Source organism: Pristiophorus japonicus, chromosome 4, assembly GCF_044704955.1.
Source record: "Pristiophorus japonicus isolate sPriJap1 chromosome 4, sPriJap1.hap1, whole genome shotgun sequence".
Lineage (NCBI taxonomy): Eukaryota > Metazoa > Chordata > Chondrichthyes > Pristiophoridae > Pristiophorus > Pristiophorus japonicus.
The window spans coordinates 307,820,706-307,847,276 of NC_091980.1; the positions used below are offsets into that span (position 1 = coordinate 307,820,706).

The 26,571-nt window shown below is 47.5% G+C and overlaps 1 protein-coding gene across 1 annotated transcript in view; it reads right to left on the bottom strand.

Annotated features, from left to right (window-relative positions):
• Positions 1-26,571, bottom strand: part of LOC139262795 (leucine-rich repeat-containing protein 74A) — a 117,474-nt gene that overhangs the window by 53,713 nt on the left and 37,190 nt on the right. The window contains exons 3-6 of the mRNA XM_070877947.1: positions 23,083-23,255; positions 17,741-17,848; positions 8,616-8,709; positions 2,621-2,670 (exon numbers count right to left, since the gene is read on the bottom strand). Of these exons, the coding sequence (XP_070734048.1) occupies positions 2,621-2,670; positions 8,616-8,709; positions 17,741-17,848; positions 23,083-23,255 (425 nt within the window). The remainder of the gene's footprint in view (positions 1-2,620; positions 2,671-8,615; positions 8,710-17,740; positions 17,849-23,082; positions 23,256-26,571) is intronic.

A 26,571-nucleotide genomic window follows, 5' to 3' on the forward strand; every position in this document is an offset into this window, starting at 1 on the left:
CGGGGGTGATCATCGGGACAATTCAAAGAGTACGTTTGCAAGGGCTGTGGAATAATGGGACACCTCCAACGAGTGTGCAGGCGAGCTGCAAAGCCTGTTAAACCTGCAAACCACCATGTTGCAGAGGAAGACAGATCCATGGAGGATCACGATGAACCAGAGCCTCAGCTAGAGAAAGCAGAGATACATGGTGTGCACACATTCACCACGAATTGTCCCCCGATAATGCTGACTGTTGAACTAAATGGACTCCCGGTGTCAATGGAGCTGGACATGGGCGCGAGCCAGTCCATCATGGGCAAAAAGACTTTCAAAGGTTGTGGTGCAACAAGGCCTCAAGGCCTTGTTACACTAAAGAACTGATTCCTGTAATTGGCAGTGCTACCGTATAGGTTTGCTACGATGGAGCAGTGCACAAGCTACCACTCTGGTTGGTACTGAGCGATTGTCCCACACTGCTCGGCAGGAGCTGGCTGGGAATGATACGCTGGAACTGGGACGACATCCGAGCGCTATCGCCCGCTGATGACACTTCGTGTGCCCAGGTCTTAAACAAATTTCCTTTACTGTTCGAACCAGGCATCGGGAAATTCCAAGGAGCAAAAGTGCAGATCTGGGGGCGCGACCCATCCTTCACAAAGCGAGAGCAGTACTGTACATGATGAGAGAAAGGGTAGAGATCGAGCTAGACCTGCTGCAAAGAGAGGGCATCATTTCACTGATCGAGTTCAGCTATTGTCCCAGTCCTCAAGGGAGACAGCACCGTCAGAATCTGTGGCGATTACAAAGTAACTATCAATCGTTTCTCCCTGCAGGACCAATACTCACTACCAAAGGCCGACGATCTCTTTGCAACGCTGGCAGGAGGAAAGACGTTCATGAAGCTGGATCTGACTTCAGCCTACATGATGCAGGAACTGGAGGAATCATCGAACGCCCCCACCTGCATCAACACGCACAGAGGTCTTTTTGTTTATAACAGATGCCCATTTGGAATCCGATCAGCGGCGGCAATATTCCAGAGAAACATGGAAAGTTTACTGAAGTCGGTCCCGCACACTGTGGTCTTCCAGGATGACATCTTGGTCACAGGTCGGAACACAGTCGAGCACCTGCAGAATCTGGAGGAGGTTCTTAGTCGAGTCAACTGTGTGGGGCTCAGATTAAAACGCTCGAAGTGCGTTTTCCTGGCGCCTGAAATGGAGTTCTTGGGAAGGAGGATTGCGGCGGACGGCATCAGGCCCACCAACGCGAAGACGGAGGCAACTGAGAACGCACCGAGGCCACAGAACGTGACGGAGCTGCAGTCGTCTCGGGACTCTTGAACTACTTTGGTAACTTCTTACCGGGTCTCAGCACACTGCTAAAAGCACTACATGTCTTACTATGAAAAGGGGGTGAATGGGTTTGGGGTAAAAGCCATGAAAATGCCTTTGTAAAAGTGAGAAAATTGTTATGCTCAAACAAATTGCTTGTGTCGTATGATCCATGTAAACGTTTAGTACTAGCATGTGATGCGTCATCATATGGCGTCGGCTGTGTATTGCAACAAGCTAATGATTTCGGGAAACTGCAACCAGTTGCTTATGCATCCAGGAGTCTGTCTAAGTCTGAGAGAGCCTACAGTATGATTGAAAAAGAAGCGTTAACGTGTGTCTATGGGGTAAAGAAAATGCATCAATACCTATTTGGGCTAAAATTCGAATTGGAAACTGACCATAAGCTACTTATATCCCTGCTTTCCGAAAGTAAAGGGATAAATACCAACGGATCGGCCCACATCCAGAGATGGACACTCATGTTGTCCGCAAACAACTATGCCATCCGCCACAGGCCAGGCACAGAAATCTGCGCCGATGCTCTCAGTAGGCTGCCATTGCCCACCACGGGGGTGGAAATGGCGCAGCCCGCAGATCTAGCCATGGTTATGGAAGCATTTGAGAGTGAGCAATCACCCGTCACTGCCGGCACCACGGTTGACCACGAAGCAGAACCCATTATCCACAGCAGCCCTGCAGAGCCCAACACACCAGGCAGCCCAGCAAGGCCAGCTGCACAGCAGCCCAGCGAGGGCCCAACAAATGATTCAACAACACCAGCTTTCACACCGAGACGATCAACCAGGGCAAGAAGGGCCCCAGATTGACTCACATTGTAAATAGTTACACTATTGACTTTGGCGGGGAGTGTTGTTTTGTATGTGGACTTGTATTTACTCTGTACAGCCACCAGAGGGCTCATCCCCTGGAGTCCCAAGGGATCTCATAATCCCTTGGGAGCTCAGGTATTTAAGGAGGCCTCACAGGTTGGAGAGACACTCTGGAGACCTGCAATAAAAGACTAAGGTCACACTTTACTTTGAGCTCACAGTGTTCAGTCTGACTCTTTCTCCACACACAACACATTGCATTTAGGGAACACCAATAAAGGGAAAAGGGAGGGCACGGAATACAATATAATAAATACCTACAACAACCAAAGCACCGAGAATTAAACATGCAACTGTTGGTCCAACTAGGCTGTCTAATAGAGAAACGTGCAATGTGGTCACCAACCAAAAATAAATCAGCTGGAAATAAGACTGTGGAATATTTCACCAACAGTTGTCCTCTTTACTTACGGATAAAGCTTCATCAAAAAATGCAGCATCGTTGTTTAGCAGTTTGTTTCCTGCAGATTTGAGAAAAAAATCATTAAGGAAGTTATGTTGCATTGAATTACTCCTTGGGGTGTTAGCCTGTGAGTACTGAGTGCTGCGGGTCATAGATTCTGTTGTCGCTGCCCATAGGCCAGGGAATAATGTTTGGGCCAAGGAATAACATATGGGCCAAGGGACTAGATTATGCTGCCCTATATACCAGGGACCCCACTCTGACCCTGATAAAGTCTCCGGTTGCAGAGGGACGTCCCCCTGAAAGAGAAGGTTCACTCGGTTGAGTCCGGGGATGAGGGAGTTGACTTATGAGGAAAGGTTGAGTAGGTTGGGCCTCTACTCATTGGAGTTCAGAAGAATGAGAGGTGATCTTTGAGAAACGTATAAGATTATGAGGGGGCTTGACAAGGTGGATGCAGAGAGGATGTTTCCCCTAATAGGGGAGACTAGAACTAGGGGGCATAATCTTAGAATAGGGGGCCGCCCATTTAAACTGAGATGAGAAAGAATTTCTTCTCTTGGAGGGTTGTAAATCTGTGGAATTCGCAGCCTCAGAGAGCTGTGGAAGCTGGGACATTGAATAAATTTAAGACAGAGATAGACAGTTTCTTAACCGATTAGGGATTAAGGGGTTATGGGGAGCGGGCAGGGAAGTGAACCTGAGTCCATGATTGGAGCGACCATGATCTTATTGAATGGCGGAGCAGGCTCGAGGGGCCGTATGGCCTACTCCTGCTCCTATTTCTTATGTCCTTATTTTCTTATGGTGCAGGGCTCTGGGGAAAGAGCAGGGGGGAGTGGGAATAATTGCTTGTGATGTCTCTTTCAAAGAGACATCACAAGCACGATGGGCCGAATGGCCTCCTTCTGCGCTGTATGGTTCCCTCATTTCAATACTGCAGGTGAGTGTTTGCATCACGATGAGTGCATCTTGGGCACTGACCAAAAGAGCGGGAAATGTGGCCCAAGCCAACTGCGGGCTCCGCTGGTGTTGGGAGTTTTAATTAAACGGGCTCATGTCTCCCTTTACAGCGGGCCTGAACTCCCCCGGTGGGCCCCACAACCTCTTGTCCGAGGTCTGGCATGACCGGTCGAGCTCGCTGTACTGGACGCTCGGTGTAGCCCAAGGGCAGGGGCGAGGGAATTCCTGAGCTGGGAGTTCCCTTTGGCGGCCCGTGCTCTGGCACGTGTATTCTGATCAAACGGTCCACGTTAGCTGGCGATGGAAGTATCGCCCAGAACAGGCTCCCCCGCAGAAACTACCAGCGAAAGCTGGAACCCGGGTCTTGGCCTAATTTCCTGGCCTTCCACTGCACTGCACCCCTTGATGACTTGTGCTCGGGGGGCGTATCGCTGGTGGGATTGCACAGTCTCTGGGGTTAAAGAACAATCTCCAGGACCCTGCTGTGTGCAGGAGAAGCAATCGTAAGGGCATTGAAAACAATGGTGAGTTTTTAATGTCATTTTCTTTGAACACTTTCGATTATTAGCTTTACAAATATTGGAGATGAGTGAAAAGGGCAATTAAGGATGGGCAATAAATGCTGTTTGACTTTGACAGTCCAGGATCATCCAATCAGGTCATGAAAAGCTTTCGAGTTGCCGTGGGAAGGCAGGGCACATGAGGATGAGCGACCAATAGTGGGAGTGTAGGGGTGGGACAGTTGGAGGTCATTTGATGAAACCACCAGGACTAAGTTGTACCAGAGTCTTTTTTTATTCGTTCCGGGATGTGGGCGTCGCTGGCAAGGCCGGCATTTATTGCCCGTCCCTAATTGCCCTTGAGAAGGTGGTGGTGAGCCGCCTTCTTGAACTGCTGCAGCTGGTGAAGGTACTCCCACAGTGCTGTTAGGGAGAGAGTTCCAGGATTTTGACCCAGCGACAATGAAAGAACGGCGATATATTTCCAAGTCAGCATGGTGTGTAGCTTGGAGGGGAACGTGGAGGTGATAGTGTTCCCATGCGCCTGCTGCCCTTGTTCATCTAGGTGGTGGAGGTCGCGGGTTTGGGAGGTGCTGTCGAAGAAGCCTTGGCGAGCAGCTGCAGTGCATCTTGTAGATGGTACACACTGCAGCCAGGGGGCGCCGGTGGTGGAGGGAGTGAATGTTGAAGGTGGTGGATGGGGTGCCGATCAAGCGGGCTGCTTTGTCCTGGATGGTGTCGAGCTTCTTGAGTGTTATTGGAGCTGCACTCATCCAGGCAAGTGGAGAGTATTCCAATACACTCCTGACTTGTGCCTTGTAGATGGTGGAAAGGCTTTGAGGAGTCAGGAGGTGAGACACTCGCAGAATACCCAGCCTCTGATCCGTTCTTGTTGCCAAAGTATTTATGTGGCTGGTCCAGTTAAGTTTCTGGTCAACGGTGACCCCCAGGATGTTGATGGTGGGGGATTTGGCGATGGTATTACTGTTGCATATCAAGGGGCGGTGGTTAGACTCTCGCTTGTTGGAGATAGTCATTACCTGGCGCTTGTGTGGTGCGAATGTTACTTGCCATTTATCAAGCCTGAATGTTGTCAACCCTAGTGCCAGGGCCTGCAGTAATTCAAGGCCATCCTTGGAATAGAGTACAGGGGTATATATACATTATTCATTCACGGGATATGGGCATCGCTGGCAAGGCCGGCATTTATTGCTCATCCCTAACTGCCCTCGAGAAGGTGGTGTTGAGCCACCGTCTTGAACCGCAGAGGGCAGTTAAGAGCCAACCACATTGCTATGGGTCTGGAGTCACATGTAGGCCAGACCGGGTAAAGACAGCAGATTTCCTTCCCAGACGGACATTAGTGAAGCAGATGATAGTTTCATGTTAATGATACCAGCTTTATTTAATTAACTGAATTTAAATTCCTCAGCTGCCGTGGTGGGGGATTTGAAATCACATTTCTGGATCATTAATCTTGATTACTAGTTCAGTAACTTAACCACTATGCTACCGTACCCCATATATTCTGCACTTACCATGTCTTATGCTTGATCTGGGAGTGCTATGTGCAAAATGGACATTCCATTGCTCAGCACTGACAGGCCTCGCTGTAAAAAAAACCCTAAATAAATAGTGCAGTTACTGCTAGCAGATTTCTTGGTGGTTACCGTCGCAACCAAGGGTTGTTATTCCGTCGGCAGTAACTCCGCTTATGAGTCACACACAAGTGTTTTTTATGATAACAAGCTTTATTACAGTGACTGATTTGATCTTCCAGTTATATTGAATGACATTAAAATAATACATGCTGGTTCCCAGGCTTCAACCACCTCCAAGAACGCTATATGATGTCAGGGAACAACACAAGTCCTGGAGAGACCAGCTCCTGCCCTCCAGGCACTCAGCATGGCAGCATTGCACCTGGCCCTTGAGAACGTTCTGAAGGGAATTAAGGGTTATGGGGAGCGGGCGGGTAAGTGGAGCTGAGTCCACGGCCAGATCAGCCATGATCTTTTTGAATGGCGGAGCAGGCTCGAGGGGCGAGATGGCCTCCTCCTGTTCCTAATTCTTATGTTCTTATGTTCTTACGTTAAGTTAAAGGGGACCTGGTCCTATTTTTACACTATAATACTTGGCCTGTGCTTACGTAATACGTAATTTCCCCTTTAAGCTGAGGCCCCATGTTTAGGTGTTTACCCAACTTTCCAGCCTTTGCTTGTGTGCTGCAAGCTTTAGTTACAGTATAGTACGCGATTAGGCCAAATGATTATCCCGTTTCCTAAACCAGTTTTTCATATATAGAGACAAGATTAAATTCCCCTTTCTCTCACATTTGCTCTACCACGAAAAAGGCAAAAAGAAAGGAATGCTGGGATAGGTTGACTTTTTAAAACATCTTAAAACATTCTCTCGTTCTAGCCTGGCCACTCCCTGAGATAGTGGCACCATGCAGGGCGAGATGAGCAAAGATCTCCAGATGCCCCCCCCACAATCTGGTTATAAGATCACCTGATAGCCCAAGGATGGCTTGTATTGGATGTCACATGTGGCATGATATTGGGATATCGGTGTGTGTGTGTATGTGTGTGTAAATGTGAGGCACGAACATGCGTCAATGCCTGCTGAATTTGCACTGATGGACGGGTCTCAGACATGCTCAGTTACTTGACAACAGCACGACATGAAATGGATAATGCAGTTCCAGAGAGTGAAACAGCCTTTTAATACATCAAGGCAAGACACATGCTCCAGAAATGATCTAATTCATGAAACATTCAGGACAGAGTTCAACACACAGGTACCTGCCAGAGGGATTGACGCTGAAGTTGAAATGGAGAGGGACATAGATTTTGGATTGGGATAATTGAGAGTTAGGAAGAAATAATGCTTAGCAAGAATTATCCACAAGATGGATACGGGTAAAGGGAGAGCTCGAGAATCTTTTAAGTCAATGAATTTCTTGATAATATGGTACACTGTAGCTTTCTGTACAATACATTGCGATTTCTCTGTCTGTGCAGTATTTACCGAATGAAATTTAGACTAGTTATGTGCGCTTATGTAAATGTAATATTAATTGATTATAAACTCCAAGATGATTCAGGGTAAAGCCAGAAAGAAAGTTAATTGACTCACAATGATTGCTCATTCTGTGAGAATGTTTTAAGATTATTTAAAAAGTCTATCTGTGCCAGAATTCCTTTCTTGTAGCATTTTTAGTGGCAGAGCAAATGTGGGAGAAAGGGAACTTCATCTTGCCTCTATGTATGAACAACGGGCCGAGAAAATGGGATAAACATTTGTCCTAAACACTTACTGCACTATAGCTGTAATGTATGTATCTGTGAGTACTCAGGTTTGTAAAGTGGTGTGCAACGGTCACCACACGTTAAAAAAATCCACACACAGGCATCTTCCACCCCTTCAATTGGAGTTCAGGACTGGAACATTGGGTCCTTCATTGAAACATCTGTGAACTCATGTGGAAGCAAGTCATCCTCGTTCGAGGGACCGCCTATGATGATGATGATGAAAGCTGCTGAGTTGGGAATGGCTTAGCCAGTCATGTGATGTTTACAAGACTCAATAAAACCCCAGCCAGTTGAGTTCGGGGGATCCACGATGAGGCCTGTGGTTGTGAGCCTGGTGGATGAACTGGTAATGTGCGGTGTGATTGTTAAACCTCTGTTAATAAACCAACTAGTTCTTAATAGCAATGTGTTGCAATGAATTCTTAAGCAAAGAACCCATGAAGCAAATACATTACAGTACTCAAAGATTGTAGCACAGAGGCAAAAGCCGAAAAGACTAGAAGCTGCATTAAACAACTAAAAATGGGGCCTCCGCTAAACGTGCAAACTATGTATTACGTAAACACAGGCCAAAGTTGTAGTATAGTATAACAATAGGACCAGGTTCCCTTTAACTTCAGAGTGTTCTCGAGGGCTAGGAGCAATGAAGCCATGCGGAGGGCCTGGAGGGTGGGAGCTGGTCTCTCCAGGACTTGTGTTGGTCTCTGACATCGGAGAACGTTTTCGGAGGTAGTCGGAGCCTGGGAACCAGGTTGGATTATTTGCATTTCATTGAATATAACTGGAAGACCGAATCGGTCACTATAATAATGTTTGTTATTATACAAAAAACGCTTGTGCGTGAATCGTAAGTGGAGTTATTGTCGCCGGATTAACAACCCTTTGTTGCGAAGCTTTCTACTAAGAAATCTGCTAACAGTTACCATGGTGAATCCCTCAGGTCAGGATAAGGGAAGAGGAATTTGCTGCCTCGGATTGTGCATGAACTCACTCTGTTTTCCTTTAAAACCAGCTGTAGATTTGGCCACAGCTACAGTACAGACAAGTCTTTTGGCTCGGAATGGCATGTCTGGGACTTACAGTAAACCAACACCTGTGACCTGAGTCATTCCCAGCTTCCCCCATCTCCATAACTGTACTGGATCAGTCATGTTCTGGGAGCAGACAACAGTGAACTGTATCGCAGAAATGAAAGGTTCACATCTTTATATAAGCGCAGTGCTTACCCGCGAGATTGATGCACTTGAGGGAGATGTTCAGTGGAAGCATTCTACACAACACTTCCACTCCCCATGTTCGTAACTCATTGTTGGACAAATTCTGAAATCACAGGAATTAATACAGTGTGAGAGATCTGGGGTGATAAATACCAAAATTTAAGGGGGGGTAAATGTTGACTTTGTGCGAAAATGTAAAAAGGCTGATAGCGAATTGGCAGTCCATACTGCATCGCTCCCATTGAAGTCAATAGCAATAAAATCCAGGATCAACGTTAAACAGGCTACCGATTCACTATCACCCGTTTCACCCTATTGCACAAAGTCAAAATCTACCCCCAGGCAGTGAGTCCACGCAGGCCCCAAACACATGCGCGCGCGCGCACACACACACACACACACACACACACACACAGTTACATGTGCACACGCACACACAGACACACGTGCGCGCATAGACACACATACGCGCACAGTCACACGTGCGCACACACACACACACACACACAGTCACACACACAGTTACATGTGCACACGCACACACAGACACACAGTCACACGTGCGCGCACATACACACATACACGCACAGTCACACACACAGAGTCACATGTGCGCACACACACAGATACACATGCACGCACACACACACATACATAAGAACATAAGAACATAAGCAGGAGTAGGCCATAAGGCCCCTCGAGCCTGCTCCACCATTTAATACGATCATGGCTGATCCGATCATGGACTCAGGTCTACTTCCCTGTCCGCGCCCCATAACCCCTTAATCCCTTATCAGTTAAGAAACTGTCTATCTCTGTCTTAAATTTATTCAATGTCCCAGCTTCCACAGCTCTCTGAGGCAGCGAATTCCACAGATTTACAACCCGCTGAGAGAAGAAATTCCTCCTCATCTCAGTTTTAAATGGGCGGCCCCTTATTTTAAGATTATGCCCCCTAGTTCTAGTCTCCCCTATCAGTGGAAACATCCTCTCTGCATCCACCTTGTCAAGCCCCCTGATAATCTTATATGTTTCGATAAGATCACCTCTCATTCTTCTGAACTCCAATGAGTAGAGATCCAACCTACTCAACCTTTCCTCGTAAGTCAACCCCCTCATCTCCGGAATCAACCTAGTGAACCTTCTCTGAACTGTCTCCAAAGCAACTATATTGCTCCTTAAATATGGAAACCAAAACTGCACCCAGTATTCCAGGTGTGGCCTCACCAATACCCTGTATAACGGTAGCAAGACTTCCCTGCTTTTATACTCCATCCCCTTTGCAATAAAGGCCAAGATTCCATTGGCCTTCCTGATCACTTGCTGTCTCTGCATACTATCTTTCTGTGTTTCATGCACAAGTACCCCCAGGTCCTGCTGTACTGCACACACAAACGCGGGCACACACAGACAAATGCGCACACATGCACTGAAATGCATGTACACCCACCTACAAAACTAGCAAAAGCTGGATCAGCAACACCAAGCAAAGCTGGCAACACAACACAGCCTGAATATAGGCCAATGCCCTGTAGTTATAAGGAAAGCACAGCAGGACACGAACTTGCCAAAGCTTCACTTGAGGGTATAGAAACATAGAAACATAGAAAATAGGTGCAGGAGTAGGCCATTCGGCCCTTCAAGCCTGCACCACCATTCAATATGATCATGGCTGATCATTTTTACAACTTTAGTACCCCATTCCTGCTTTCTCTCTATACACCTTGATCCCTTTAGCCCTTTAGTAAGGGCCACATCTAGCTCCCTTTTGAATATATCGAACGAACTGGTCCCAAGAACATTCTGTGGTAGAGAATTCCACAGGTTCACAATTCTCTGAGTGAAGAAGTTTCTCCTCAGCTCGGTCCTAAATGGCTTACTTGCTATTGCATGTACAGCACAATACTATAAACTCACTAAATGGAATGCGTGAAGGCCGTGCGGACACTGAAGGTGTTATTTTTACAGATTCTCGGCATACGGTCCCCAAGCAAATTTAGAATTTTGCTATTTTATTTTGTGCAGTATTTTGGTGCGTGATGCATTTCTGAGTTGCAAGCCACAATAATTTATCTTGGAAGGGTTACAGATATTTTAAAAATGGAAATAAAATAGTGTCTCAGATTTCATTACAATTTTTACACGTTTTCTTTCTTTCCACTGCCGTTTAACTCCAGGCATATAATTATTCATTGCTCCTGTCAGCCGTGGCTCAGTGGGCAGCACTCTCGCCTCTGAGTCAGAAGTTGTGGGTTCAAGTCCCACTTCAGAGACTTGAACACATAATGCAGGCTAACACCCCAGTGCAGTGCTGAGGGAGTGCTGCACTGTCGGAGGTGCCGTCTTTTGGCTGAGACAAACCGAAGCCCCGTCTGCTCTCTCAGGTGGATGTATGAGATCCCACAGCAGTATTTCGAAGAAGAACAGGGGAGTTATGCCTGGTGTCCTGCGCCAATATTTATCCCTCAATCAACATAACTGAAACAGATTATCTGGTCATTATCACATTGCTGTTTGTGGGAGCTTGCTGTGTGAAAAGTGGCACAAAAATCTACACTGACGTTCCAGTTATCAAGGTGTTTCTTACATTACAACAGTAGCTACACTTCAAAAAGTATTTCATTGGCTGTCAGGCGTTTTGGGACGTCCAGTGGTCTTTAAAGGTGCTATAGAAATGCAAGTCTTTCTTTCTTTCCTGACTTAATCAGCACTTTTGTTAGCTTTGATTTGACACTTTCAGTGTTAAACTCCTGCTTTGTTCAAAAAAACAGAAGATGCTGATCAGGCAAATTCCGCGGAGATTGGAAGGTAGGATTATCATCGTCATATCATCATAGGCAGTCCCTCGGAGTCGAGGATGACTTGCTTCCACTCTAAAAGTGAGTTCTCAGGTGACTGAGGAGTCCAGTGAGGGACCTACAGTCTCTGTCACAGGTGGGGCAGATAGTGGTTGAAGGAAAGGGTGGGTAGGGAGCCTGGTTTGCCGCACGATCCTTCCGCTGCCTGCGCTTGCTTTCTGCATACTCTCGGTGACGAGACTCGAGGTGCTCAGCGCCCTCCCGGATGCACTTCCTCCACTTAGGGCGGTCTTTGGCCAGGGATTCCCAGGTGTCGGTGGGGATGTTGCACTTTATCAAGGAGGCTTTGAGGGTGTCCTTGAAGCGTTTCCTCTGCCCACCTAGGGCTCGCTTGCCACGTCGAAGCTCCGCGTAGAGCGCTTGCTTTTAATGTTTCAGGACGCTGACCTTTGGCCACACTGATTTATTGGATATATCAGGTTTCACCAGATTTTGTTCACCAGCAACAACCCTCAACACCTATTCATTTAAAAGCTCAATATTATCCACTTAGCTTATTTTTTTTAATAATCTATGGGGCCGATTTTGATCAAGGCCCCCGCCAGCCCAAGTGCCGCCCAAAGTGCCGCTGATGGCCACCGAGGTCCCGGACGGTACTTTGAGCGGGGCTTTTATCGCCGAAGTCCCTCGAAGGTCGGCGGGTGGCAAATGGACGACGTACGCCGCCAATCTGGGCGGCAGCGGGCGGGAGGTCCCATTCTCAGCGGCAGAGGCGTTTGCCGCCCAAGTGCCGCCCAGGATGGAGTCGGGCCCACGGAGGGTCGAAGAGCTGGAAAAAAAATCATCAGTAAAAAATTAAAAAAACTATCGGAAGACCTCCAGGGGACCCCATGCAGGTAAGTCGCCGTGGAAATTTTATTTTTAAATGTTCACTAACCTTTTTTTCAGGTTCTTCATACGCACCGTTGGGGACAGACCAGCCTCCTCGCAGCGGCCTACCCCCGTTCTGCCGCCAAGTCCCGCCGACTGCCACCCGCATCAACATGGGAGCTCGGCGGGCGGGAGGTGAGTGGCGCCACTCGGCCGTCCCGCTGACGTCAGCGGGCGCTTCCTGCCGGTTCTCTCCTCCCGCCCGCTCCAGGCCACCTCGAAAGTGGCATTGGGCGGATCTGCAGGAGCAATGTCGGCGATGGGCTGATGAATTTCAGCCCCATATATGTGCCTATCTTTACAGTGCAATGTCCTTGGTCCTGAAATTCACCTTTCTCCAGTCTCATCGACATCATCGAGGGGAAAAGACAGGATATTCGAGAATACGGTATTAACCAATTCTGTCTGCGTTACTGTCCAGCCTTTGTTGGAAATACGAGCTTGAAATCATGCTCCTCACGGGCGCGTACGAGGTGCGCACGAGCTCGTGGGGGTCCCCCGCAAGTTCTAGGTTTAGGTAAGCGAAGCACATGCACCTAAACCCAGCACTTGCGATCTGTCAAAAAGTCTAAAGGGCCTCCGTGGGCGGAGAATTGGGCAGACCAATTGAACAAATACTTTGGTTCTGTCTTCACTAAGGAAATGCTAGGGGACCGAGGGTCTAGCAAGAAGGAGGAACTGAAGGAAATCCTTATTAGTCAGGAAATTGTGTAATGGAAATTGATGGGATTGAAGGCTGATAAATCCCCAGGGCCTGATAGTCTGCATCCCAGAGTACTTAACGAAGTGGCCCTAGAAATAGTGGATGCAGTGGTGGTCATTTTCCAACATTCTATAGACTCTGGATCAATTCCTATGGACTGGAGGGTAGCTAATGTAACACTACTTTTTAAAAAAGGAGGGAGAGAAAAAACAGGGAATTATAGACCGGTTAGCCTGACATCAGTGGTGGGGAAAATGTTGGAATCAATTATTAAAGATGTAATAGCAGCGCATTTGGAAAGCAGTGACAGGATGGGCCCAAGTCAGCATGGATTTATGAAAGGGGAATCATGCTTGACAAATCTTCTAGAATTTTTTGAGGATGTAACTAGTAGAGTGGACAAGGGAGAACCAGTGGATGTGGTGTATTTGGACTTACAAAAGGCTTTTGACAAGGTCCCATACAAGAGATTAGTGTGCAAAATTAAAGCACATGGTATTGGGGGTAATGTATTGACGTGGATAGAGAACTGGTTGGCAGACAGGAAGCAAAGAGTAGGAATAAATGCCCCCTTGGATTCTGAGCATCCCCTGTTTGATTATCTGCACTGTTCATTCTGCCTGGCCGTTTGAGGCCGGCTTGAACGGTGCCGTTCTGACATGGTTGATACCATTTCCTGCCATGAAGGCTTGGAATTCAGTGCTTGTAAAGTACGGGCCATTGTCGCTGACCAAGACGTCCGGTAGACCATGGGTGGCGAACATTGCCCGTAGACTTTCTATCGCGTCAGAGGATGTGCTTGAATTGAGAATGTCACACTCGATCCATTTGGAGTGGGCGTCGACTACAACCAAAAACATTTTACCCATGAAAGGACCTGCGTAGTCCACATGGATGTGTGACCATGGCTTGGCGGGCCAGGACCAGGGATAAGGGGGGCTTCCCTGGGCACATTGCCCAGCTGGGCACACGTGTTGCACCTGCGAACACAAAGTTCCAGGTCTGCATCTATCGCTGGCCACCAAACGTGTGACCTGGCAATTGCCTTCATCATGACAATGCCTGGGTGCTCATTGTGGAGTTCTCGGATGAACGCCTCTCTGCCCATCTGGGGCATGACTACTCGGTTCCCCCATAGTAGGCAATCGGCCTGAATCGAGAGTTCATCCTTGCGCCTGTGAAATGGTTTAAATTCCTCAGGGCCTGCCCCGTATGTGGCTGCTCAGTCCCCATTCAGTACACATTTCTTCACTAAAGACAGTAGCAGGTCTCTATTTGTCCATATTTTGATCTGACGGGCTGTCACGAGTGAGCCTTCGCTTTCAAAAGCTTCAACAGCCATGACCATCTCAGCAGCATGCTCGGTTGCTCCCTCGGTGATGGCCAGTGGGAGCCTGCTGAGTGCATTGGCACAGTTTTCAGTGCCCGGTCTGTGCCGAATTGTATAGTCATAGGCGGCGAACGTGAGTGCCCACCTCTGTATGCAGGCCGATGCATTCGCATTTATGGCCTTGTTGTCAGCCAAAAGCGACGTTAGGGGTTTGTGATCTGTCTCCAGCTCAAATTTCCTGTCAAACAGGTACTGGTGCATTTTTTTTAATGCATATATACATGCAAGCGCTTCCTTTTCTACCATCCCGTAGTCCCTTTCTGCCTGGGCCAGACTTCTGGAGGCATAAGCTACCGGCTGTAACTGACCCTTGGCATTAACATGCTGCAACACACACACGACCCCATAGAGCGACGCATCACACGTTAAAACAAGTTTCTTACATGGGTCATATAGCGTTAACAGATTGTTGGAGCAGAACAAATTGTGTGCTCTATCAAAAGCCCTTTCCTGGCTGTCCCCCCAGACCCATTCGCGACCTTTGCGTAGGAGCATGTGTAGCAGCTCTAACAGTGCTCAATTTGGGAAGAAAGTTACCAAAATAGTTCAGGAGCCCCAGGAACGAACGCAGCTCCGTCGTGTTACGGGGTCTGGGTGCTCTCTGGATCGCTTCCGTTTTGGACGCAGTAGGTCTGATCCCATCTGCTGCTACCCTCCTCCCCAGGAATTCTACCTCTGGAGCTAGGAAGACGCACTTCGCCTTTTTCAATCGCAGCCCTACCCGGTCCAGTCTGCGTAGCACCTCCTCCACGTTGTGGAGGTGTTCTTCAGTATCGCAACCCGTGATGAGGATATTGTCTTGAAAAACCATCGTCCTTGGAATCGACTTGAGGAGGCTTTCCATATTTCATTGGAAGATCACGGCGGCCGAGCGAATCCCGAACGGACATCTGTTGTACTCAAACAACCCCTTGTGTGTCGTGATGGTGGTCAGCTTCTTCGACTCACTCGCCAGCTCCTGGGTCATGTAAGCTGAGGTCAGGTCCAATTTTGAAAAAAGTTTGCCACCGGATAGCGTCGCAAAGAGGTACTCCGCTCTCGGTAGCGGGTACTGGTCTTGGAGTGACACACGATTGATGGTGGCCTTGTAATCACCACATATCCTGACCGACCCATCCGCCTTGAGCACCGGCACGATCGGGCTCGCCCAGTCACTGAATTTGACTGGCGAGATGATGCCTTCCCTCAGCAGGCGATCCAATTCGCCTTCTATCTTTTCCCGCATCATGTACGGCACCGCTCTGGCCTTGTGGTGTACTGGCCTGGCGTCTGGGTTTATGTGAATCACTACCTTGGTCCCCATGAAAGTGCCATTGCCAGGTTGAACTAATGAGTCAAATTTGTCCAGGACCTGTGAGCATGATATTCGCTCCACAGAAGAAATTGCAATGACATCGCCCCATTTCCAGTTCATGACAGCAAGCCAACTCCTCCCCAGTAGTGCGGGACCGTGCCCCGGGACAATCCAGAGTGGCAAACTGTTCTCCGAATCTTTGTGGGTCACGACTACTGTGGTGCTGCCTAGCACCGGAATGATCTCCTTTGTTTCTGTCCGTAGCTGTGCGTCAATCGGCAATAATTTTGGCCTCCTGGCCTTGGACGCCCACAACTTGTCGAACTGTTTGATACTCATCAGGGACTGGCTGGCCCCCGTGTCTAGCTCCATTAATACTGGGATGCCGTTGAGGAGCACTTTCATCATTATCGGTGGCGTCCTAGTATATGAACTGTATAGGTGCTCCACATGAACTCGCTGAATTTCAGCTTCCAGCGATTTCCCCCAGTATTCATTTGGCCTCGTAAGGCTTACATCGGGCCCGTCCTTCTCGTACATCAACCTGGTTGCAGGCTTCCTGCACATACGCGCCAAATGACTGCTGACGTTGCAGTTTCTGCAGGTATATTGCTGATACCTGCAAGCTTTGGCTGTGTGTTTGCCTCCACACCTCCAACATGAGCCGTTGTTGGAAACAAAAGGTCCATTACCAGTCGATGGTCTCTGACTGTCTCTGTAACTGTCCTTAAACGCACCATTGACAGGTGTTGATGGCCCCATTACTGGCCGCATTGTCCCTTGCGATGGCATGAATCGCCATTCAGCTAGCCATTGTCTCTGTTGAATTCCCCCTTTGGGATCGACTACATGCTTGGGCATGTCCGATTGCCCCTGTCTGCCTGGAGAACTGTGTGCCGCGTTAACAATGTTGACTCCCTGTCCATTTGCTGCGTTTAAACCAAGATTTTTGTCAAACATCATTCTGGCCTCTTCCTCCCCTGAGGTAAATGTCTGGGCTATCAAAGCTGCCGTTTCCAAGGTCAAGTCTTGGTCTCAATCAGTTTCCTGAAAACCCCAGCGTGCCCGATGCCCTCAATGAAAAAGTCTCGCAGCATCTCCGCTCTGCATGCCTCTGGGAACTTACATAGGCTCGCCAGTCGCCGGAGATCTGCCACGAAGTCTGGAACGCTTTGTCCTTCTTGCCGCCGGTGCGTGTAAAACCGGTGTCTCGCCATGTGCATGCTGCTCGCCGGTTTAAAGTGTTCCCCGATCAACTTACTGAGCTCTTCAAAAGTCTTGTCTGCCGGCTTCTCTGGCGCTAGAAGGTCCTTCATCAGGGAGTACGTCCTGGATCCACAAACCGTCAGATGAGCCCTGCGTTTGTCGGCCGAATCCTGTCCCAGCCATTCCTTAGTGATGAAACTTTGCTTTAGTCTCTCAATAAAATTGTCCCAATCATCACCAACACAGTACCTCTCGTCTGTGCTGCTAGTGGCCATGCTCGCGTGGTTTAAATCCCAGTTTCTCATCGCCAATAATATGTCCTTACTATACAGTATAAATGCACACGAGGCCCATACTTGAGAGAAGGTCATTCTGTGACCAGTAACCTTTATTAGCCAGCACTGAAGTGGAGAAGATGGGTGGAGCTTCCCCTTTTATACCTGAAAGTCCAGGTTAGGAGTGTCTCCCACAAGTTCACCACCTAGTGGTCAGTGTCCTCACGCTGTACTACTTAGGTCAGTTTATGCATGGATTACAATGACAGTTGAATACATGACAATTATCACATTGCTGTTTGTGGGAGCTTGCTGTGTGCAAATTGGCTGCTACATTTCCACATTGCAACAGTGACTGCACTCCAGAAGTACTTAATTGGCTGTAAAGTGCTTTTGAGACATCCAGTGGTTGTAAAAGGCACTATATAAATGCAAGTCTTTCTTTCTTATACACATTGCCAAACTCATTTAAACTTGAGAGCTATGAGACCAACATTGAATCAATTACAGTCACTTCTAAAAAGTCAGAAGATCTTACCAGAGTTTGGATGAAGCAATTCTCGGCTAACATTTCCATCAGATATTGCACTCCCTCTGCATTAATTCCATCATGTTCTAGCTCCAATATAGTCACTGACGTATTAGTCTGCAGAACAACAAGGGTCATGTTCACTTTGTCTGTTTCTATCGCCCTCATTCTTACTCTCTCTGTCTCTCATTGTTCAGAGTATCTGTTTTCAATCTCTGGCTCTCTCCCTGTGACCAAACCTTCCAGCCTAATGTCATTCTTGCCCGTCAAAGGGGAAGGGGGTGAGATGCGGGGTTACAAAGGAGAGCAGAGACCGAGTCCTCAGTCCTGCCCAGTCCCACTGCGATGGCCCTGGAACTCCTCCACCCACTGACTGCCAGAGACCATTCCCACTCCCGCCCACCGGCCAGGTGCTGAATCTGGGAAGTGTTATTTAAATGAGGTCGGATTAACAGGACCCCCCACGTCCCTACCACCCGCTCCCGTTCCCTTTCTCCCCCACACCCTTCCGCCACCCTGTCCCCCCCCCTCCACCCCCCCACCACCAACCCCTATAAACATGGAACATAGGAACAGGAAGAGGTCACTCAGCCCCTCGAGCATGTTCTGTCATTCAATGGCTGATCTGTGATCTAACTCCATATTCTCGCCTTGGGCCCATATGCCTTAATATCTTTGGTGAACAATAGCTATTAATCTCTGATTTAAAATTAACAATTGATCCAGCATCAATTGCCATTTATGGACGAGAGTTCCAAACTTCTACCACCCTTTGTGTGTAGAAGTGTTTCCTAATTTCACCCCTGAAAGGTCTGGCTCTAATTTTTAGACTATGCACCCGCCTAGTCCTAGACTCCCCAACCAGTGGAAATAGTTTTTCTCTGCCTTCCCTATCTGTCCCCTTTAATATCTTGGAAACTGCGATAGGATCACCCCTTAACCGTCTAAATTATAGGGAATACAACCCAAATTTGTGTAATCTCGCCTCGTAACTTAACCCTTGAAGTCCAGGTATCATTCTAGTGTAAGAATAAAAGTGTTTAGTAATGATAAAATTGATTCTGTATATATATATATATATATATATATATATAAATGTTAAAAGTGTAGATTATTTGAAAAGACAAGTTTGAAGAGACAAAATGGATACCTTCGCCAAGTTCCTGACTCCTGCCTGGGCAGAGCTCAAGAAACAAAGGAAGCATGGCTTTGAAACTCACCAAACTAGAAAAGATGTTAATTGGAAAGCCATTAACCTAACCAAAGAATGGCACTGGCCCTCCAGACAGACACATGTATGAGGAGAAGCCAATCAGGAACGTACCTGGAACCAAGACCCAATCCTGAGGCTTTCTGAGAAACAATGGCCTTAAGGGGTATGATATTCCAAGCAAAGATTGCTGGGTCTCTCTTCTCCTTAGCACACGGCAAAGCAGGAACCTCCCTCTGCAGAAAAAGAAGCAGGCCGTGTGCTTTGCCAGAGGGATGTAAAGTATACCGTTTTTATTGTAACATCATTGTATCTGTTGTAACTAAGTAAATCCGTAGGATAGCTGATGACTACTGTTTCTCTGAAAGATGTGCATGTGTCTGTGTTTAATAAACTATTCCAGATTGTTTTAAAAGAATTGGTCTTGCTGTCAATTTAATGCCAGAGATTTAGAAATCTTACACCAGTAAACCTACTCTCTCCAAGGCCAAGACTTCAGTCTCTCTCTCTCTCTCTCTCTCACTATGGCTGTGATTTCGCCTGCCGAGATTGGAGTGAGGCGGGCGATGTTGGTAGCAGGGTCCGAACCACCTGTCTCCATCTCGGCTTCCCACACAACTTTCCGTTGATAGCCCGCCTAGCGTGATTCCCGGCCAATTAAAAGGAAGCGGGTTTGATGACGCATCATCAGCCCGTTTCCTCAAAGGGACCATGCGCAAATTTATTTTGACAGTTGCGCTGTCAGCATTGAGGTGCTACAACCACTGACAAACACCGCACAGAGGTGCAGGGCTGCACCCCAGGCTCTCCCATGACAGCATGCATGGAGGTTCTCTTCTTTTCCAATGGGCGGAAGAGACCTCCCCAGGATACCAACGCAGCCTGGTTGCACATTGCACAGGAGGGCACAAGCAGGGATGGCATCAGGAGGACCTGGCTGCAGTGGCACAAGCCTTTCAATGATCTCAGTAGATCATGAAACGTTACTGCAAAGCCACACTCAACCCCATCTTTCTGTGCCACTCATCACATCACCATCACTCTGCCTTCCCTACCCTACTCCTGCACATCTTTACTCACACCAACTTACCTTGCACCTCCACTCATCCCTCTCTCTCTATCTATATTATCACAATACACATAGAGAGTGAGGGATGAGCTGTCAACCGTGAAGGATTATAGAGTGTCCTCCTCAGATTCGGCTGCCCTCAAAAGTTTGTCACAATCCTCCACGACGACATGCAGGCCGTGATCCTGACCAACGGATCCACCGCAGACCCATTCCACGTTAGACCGGGGTCAAGCAAGGCTGTGTCATCGCACCAATGCTCTCCTCGATCTTCCTTGCTGCAATACTCCATCTTGCCCTCAGTAAGCTCCCCGCTGGAGTGGAGCTAATCTACAGAACAAATGGGAAACTGTTCAACCTCCGCCGCCTCCAGGCCAGATCCAAGGTTGCCTCATCCTCTGTCATCGAATTACAGTACGTAGACGATGCTTGTGTCTACGCACATAAGGGATCGAACTCCAAGCCATTGTCAACGCCTTCACCGAAGCATACGAGAGCATAGGCCTTTCACTAAACGTCTGTAAGACAAAGGTCCTCTACCAACCTGACTCCGCCACACAGCACTGCCCCCCCGGTTATCAAAATCCATGACAAGGCCTTGGACAACATGGTCCATTTTCCATATCTCGGGAGCCTACTGTCAACAAGGGCAGACATCGCGGTCCAACAGTGCCTTCAGTGTGCCAGCGCAGCCTTCGATCGCCTGAGGAAGAGAGTGTTTGAAAACCAGGACCTCAAACCCGGCACCAAGCTCATGGTCTACAGAGCAGTGGTGATACCCGCCCTCCTATATGGCTCAGAGACATGGACTATGTACAGCAGGCACCTCGAAACAATGGAGAAGTACCACCAACGCTGCCTCTGCAAGACCCTGCAAATCCACTGGCAGGATAGGTGCACCAACATCAGTGTTCTCACTCAGGCCAACATCCCCAGCATCGATGCACTGACCACGCTCGATCAGTTCCGCTGGGTGGGCCACATTGTCCACATGCCTGACACGAGACTCCTAAAATAAGCGCTCTATTTGGAGCTCCAACACGGCAAGCGAGCCCCAGGAAGGCAGAGGAAATGCTTCAAGGACACCATCTAAGCCTCCTTGAAAAAATGTGACATCCCCACCGAACCTGGGAATCCCTGGCCGAAGACCGCCCAAACTGGAGGAAAAGCATCCAGGAGGGCGCTGAACACCTTGAGTCTCTTCGCCGAGAGCAAGCTGAAGCCAAGCGCAGACAGCGGAAGGAGTGTGCAGCAAACCAGGCTCCCCACCCACCCTTTCCTTCAATCACTGGCTGCCCCACCTGTGACAGAGACTGTAGGTCCCACATTGGACTCTTCAGTCACCTGCGAACTCTTTTTTAGTGCGGGAGCAAGTCATCCTCGACTCCGAGGGACTGCCTATGATGATGATGATATTATCACATCCCCATCTCACTAGCCGCCCCTCACACTCAACCTCATCCAAGTGCAAGCATACCAACTAACAACGGAGAAGGGTAGGCACTTGTTCACGTAAAGTTTCTGTTAATGTGTTTTCAAACATTGAAATCTTTACTTTCAACACTTTGCATTCTTGGACAGAATTGTGTGTACATTTGGAAGTGGTTTAGTGAGTTGCAGTGAATGGTGAGACATAACGGTACCCCCCTGCAATGCTGATGAGTGTGGAAGGAATGGCTTGGGCATTGCAGGGATGCTTTATGGTGTTCGTGTGGGATGGCGCCAACCTGGCAGCCAGGGTGTACAACGTCAAGTAAAGTAAATCTGGCCATGGTGAGGCCTTCCCTGGCATCCCAGGCAGCAATGTGGTCGGGTGCTGATGCCCTGTGTGTTGTGCAGCATCAGGTGACTGTAGAGAAGGTTAATTTTGTTGCCGCTGCTGGTGTTGGGGCTAATTGGGGTGCGATTCTGAGGACTAAGGAGAGATAGTTTCAAGGGCACCGATTCTGATGTAATAGATGGCAGGTGAACTTGGGATGATAGAAGCGATCTGTCAATGGTGAGAGAAGTTGTTCCAATGAGGTGGCACTGGATAGAGAGATTGCTCTGAAGGCTTGCATCCTGCATAAAGCTCAATGTGCCTTCCAAATGCAGGATGCAACAGCTTCTGATCTTGGAACGTGAACAGCTGTGAGTTAAGAGCTTTTATAGCACATTTGCAGCTGTCAGGTAAAGAAATGAATTCATGGTGGCACAACTCCTTACCTGATGTGATCCCCGAGCAGCGGGAACCTCGTGGACAACCTGGAAAAATGGTAAGTTGATCCCAAAATTGTCTTTAACAGCCTCTTAACCAGGCCATAATGACATCAGTTGTCACCCCCGCTGCTGTGTGCCGGGTCTGTTCAGCGTTGACCGACCCGACACCTGGGAAAGTTGCGTGGCGGCGGGTTGAGAGTGGGATCCTGACCCGCTGTCAATCATGTTAAATTTTAACAGCTGACCTGCCACCGAGCCCATCCTCTGAGTGCCGGCAAAATTCTGGCCACAATGTAGGTTATTACACGGCATTTAGGCTCGCCCTGTGTTCAGGCTCGCTGCGGGTGAAACTAGTCTTGGGTGGTAACGCACAACAAGCAAGAGTAAATCGACAGCTCGTTTTACAGCCTGCCTCTCCAATGGAAAGAAAATCAGGCAGGCTTTAAAACATCACCGTCCGTTTTGCCCTGACATTCAACACCAATTTCGCTCTCTCTGTTTTCGCTCTCTCTGTCTCCCTTTCACTCTGTCTCTTTCCTTCTCTCTGTCTGTTATGATTCTCTGTGTTCAGGAATCGGTTTCAACTCTCTTGTGGCCTTCGACCTGTTATTCCGTTCGACTACTGTAAATTTTTAAAGTTTCTTTCTGTGAATGCTTGTGCTCAACAAAGGTATGAGATAGCAGTGCTCGTGGGGGAGGGGTGGGGGGGGGGGGGTTGGCGGGGGCGGGGGGGGTGGTGACGGAGCACTTGCCATTTCAGACACCCAAACCTAGACTATCCAGTATGGGTGCAGTTTGAACCTGAATGGTTAGAAGCTGGTTTCAGACACACTTGGCTGCCCCAAACTCTCTGCCCGGATACCAGATACTTACCACGAGTGCGATCGACAGGGCCTTCAGCGCTTTGGGTGACATGCAGCGGTAGTTCAGATTCAGGTGAGTGTCGCTATGGTGCCGAATGTAGTAAGACATCGGGTTGACTCCAACATCCTTACATGCCATACGATAGAGCTGCTCCTCTGTCAAAGTTTGTCCAATAGTTTTCACTTTTTAAAGCAGCGGGGTGCAGTGGGGGAATGGGATTAAAACAACTTTTAAACAATTCAGGATAAAAATAATTACATAGAGTATAGAAACATAGAAACATAGAAAATAGGTGCAGGAGTAGGCCATTCGGTCCTTCGAGCCTGCACCACTATTCAATATGATCATGGCTGATCATTCAACTTCAGTACCCCTTTCCTGCTTTCTCTCCATACCCCTTGATCCCTTTAGCTGTAAGGGTCATATCTAATTCCCTCTTGAATATATCTAACAAACTGGCCTCAACAAGTTTCTGCAGTAGAGAATTCCACAGGTTAACAACTCTCTGAGTGAAGAAGTTTCTCCTCATCTCGGTCCTAAATGGCTTACTCCTTATCCTTAGACTGTGACCCCTGGTTCTGGACTGCCCCAGTATCGGGAACATTCTTCCTGCCTCTACGCTGTCCAATCCCGTCAGAATTTTATACAGCAGAGAAACAGGCCATTCGGCCCAACCAGTCCATGCCGGCGTTTATGCTCCACTCGAGTCTCCTCGCATCCTTCCTCATCTAAATCTATCAGCATAACCCTCTATTCCCTTCTTCCTCATATGCTTGTCTAGCCTCCTCTTAAATGCATCCATATTATTTGCTTCAACCACTTCCTGTGGTAGCGAGTTCCACATTCTCACCACTCTCTGGGTAAAGAAGTTTCTCCTGAATTCAATATTGGATTTCTTGGTGACTATCTTATATCGATGGCACTCGAGTTACACTCTTCCCCACAAGTGGAAACACTCTCTTTCATAATTTTCAAGAACTCTGTTAGGTCACCCCTCAGCCTTCTTTTTTCAAGATAAAAGAGACCCAGCCTGTTCATCCTTTTCTGATAGGTTCCACCTCACAGTTCTGGTGTCATCCTTGTAAATCTTTTTTATGGCCTCTCCAGTGGCTTGATATCCTTTTTATTGTGTGGCGACCAGAACTGTACGCAGTACTCCAAGTGTGGTCTAACCAAGATTCGATACGGGTTTAGTATAACTTCCCTACTTTCAATTATTTAGAAATAAACCCGAATGCTTGATTTGCTTTTTATGGCCTTATTAATCTGCATTGCTATCTTTTGTGCTTTGTGTATTTGTACTCCTAGATCCCTTTGCTTCTCTACCCCTATTTAGATCCTTATTTTCCAAGTAATAAGTGACCTCGTTATTTTTCTTACCAAAATCTAATACCTCACAGTTATCTGTGTTGAATTTCATTTGCCAATCATATGCACAGTCTTCAAGTTCATTCGTGTTTTCTTGTAATTTGTTGCAGTTCCCTTCAATTTGGTGTCATCCACAAATTTAGAAGTTGTGTTTTTGTTTCCAAAGTCTAAATCAGTAATATAAGTTTTATAAAATAGTGGTCCCAGCATTGCTCCTTGTGGGACCCCACTTCCCACCTTCTGCCACTCTGAATAGCTACCCTTTACCCCTACTCTGGGTTTCTGTCTTACAGCCAGCGAGCTATCCATTTTGCTACTTGTTCCCTCACTCCACATGCTCTGACCTTATTTATTAATCCATTATATAGTACTTTATCGAAAGCCTTCTGTAAGTCTAGATATATTACATTTACTGCATTACCCTTGTCTACTCTCTTTGTTACCAAAAAATTCCATGAGATTGGTCAAGCAAGACTTTCCCTTTTGAAAGCCATGCTGACTATTCATTATGATATTTTTTGTTTCTAGATGTTTTTCAATTTCCTCCTTTAGTATGGATTGCATTGGAGCAAAAATTCCGACGTCCCAGGTCCGTATGAAGTTTCTACGGACCCGGGAAGGCATCGGAAAAGCTGGTTTTCAGTGCGCAATGCACATGCGCTGAAAACTGGCTTTTCCGATCTGTCAAGCTGGAGCTTTACAGATAGTAGCCAGATCGGGAGCGAGGACAGTTGTACGTGCAAGATTGAGGTATTTACCCATATCTTGCACGGCAAATGTCCTCAAAACTCTTGCGCCTAAAAAAACAAGTGCATAGCCTACTTTTACAGGCGTAAGAGTTTAAAAACCATGATTAAAATTAAAATTTAAAAAAGATATTTATGTTAAAACCCTGCCCACTCAGATAATGTTATTTTAAACCCTAACCCTAACTTTTATTAAAAATCAGCAATGTTTTTTCTAAAAAAAACATGTATAACATCTTTAATTTCTATTAGTTTATTGTGAGGTGTTTTTATTATGTATTTTTTGTGAGTTTTGGTGTTTTGAGTGAGAAAATACTTACCTGTGATTGGGTGTCCAGGCCCACGTGACTCCTGCGCACGTCCCTACGTGCACGCGCTGCGCGTCGCAGGGAGAGGAGGCCTGTGGATCGGGAGTTCCAGCGGGTGCAGCAACTTCAGGTAAGTGCGCATTTTATTTCTATTCGTTATTGATTTTCCCATGGGATGTCCTCCTCGGAATTTCTGCCCCATTATCTTTTCTACCACTGATGTTAAACTGACTGGTCTATTGTTTTCTGGACATATTCGATCTCCCTTCTTAAATATAGGTATAATGTTAGCTATCCACGAGTCCTCTGGCACTATACGTTTTTCTCATGAATTATTAAAGATGTGTAATACTGCCTCTGCTATTCTCTAGATTCTTTAAAAATGCGCAGATGCAATCCGTCCAGACCAGGTGTTTTATCCTTTTTGAGTTTGATTGCTTTATTTAATTTTCTCCTTTTAAAATTTTAAATGCGGTTATATCGTTTCTAATATCATCATCCAATGTCATGTTCACCTGATCTGTCTCCCTGGTAACTACTGAAGTATAATAATTATTTAATATTTCTGCCATTTCGCTATCGCTGCCTGTGATTTCATCCTGTCCATCCTTTAGTGGCCCTTTTCCCATCCCAACCTTCCTTTTTTTATGTGCCTGTAAATATTTACTATTTTGTTTTGGTTTTTTGCTAATTTAATTTCAAGGGGCTGGATTAGCGATATTCTGCTGGCCCTGTTAGTGCCGCAGAGGGGCAGCAATGGCGACGGTAAGCACTTCCAGGTGGGTGACCAGCTTCCAGCACCCCACCGGGACATTCGGTGCTGGTTTCGACGGGGCACGGAGCATTACCGCCCAGAAGAGGCGAGCCGGTGTGAAACGCCCCTGGCCCGATTTTTGGCTGCTGCCTGATCCATAGCGTTCATTAGAGCGCCCCCTGCTGGGAACGCCTGTGAAAGCGGGCGGTCCGAGCAGTAGCGGCTGCAGTGAGGTAAGTAATGTCGACCTCAGGTAAGTGTGATTGCTTTTTATTTTAGATTTATGTTGTGGTGGCGTGAGTTATTTATTGGGAATGTCTTT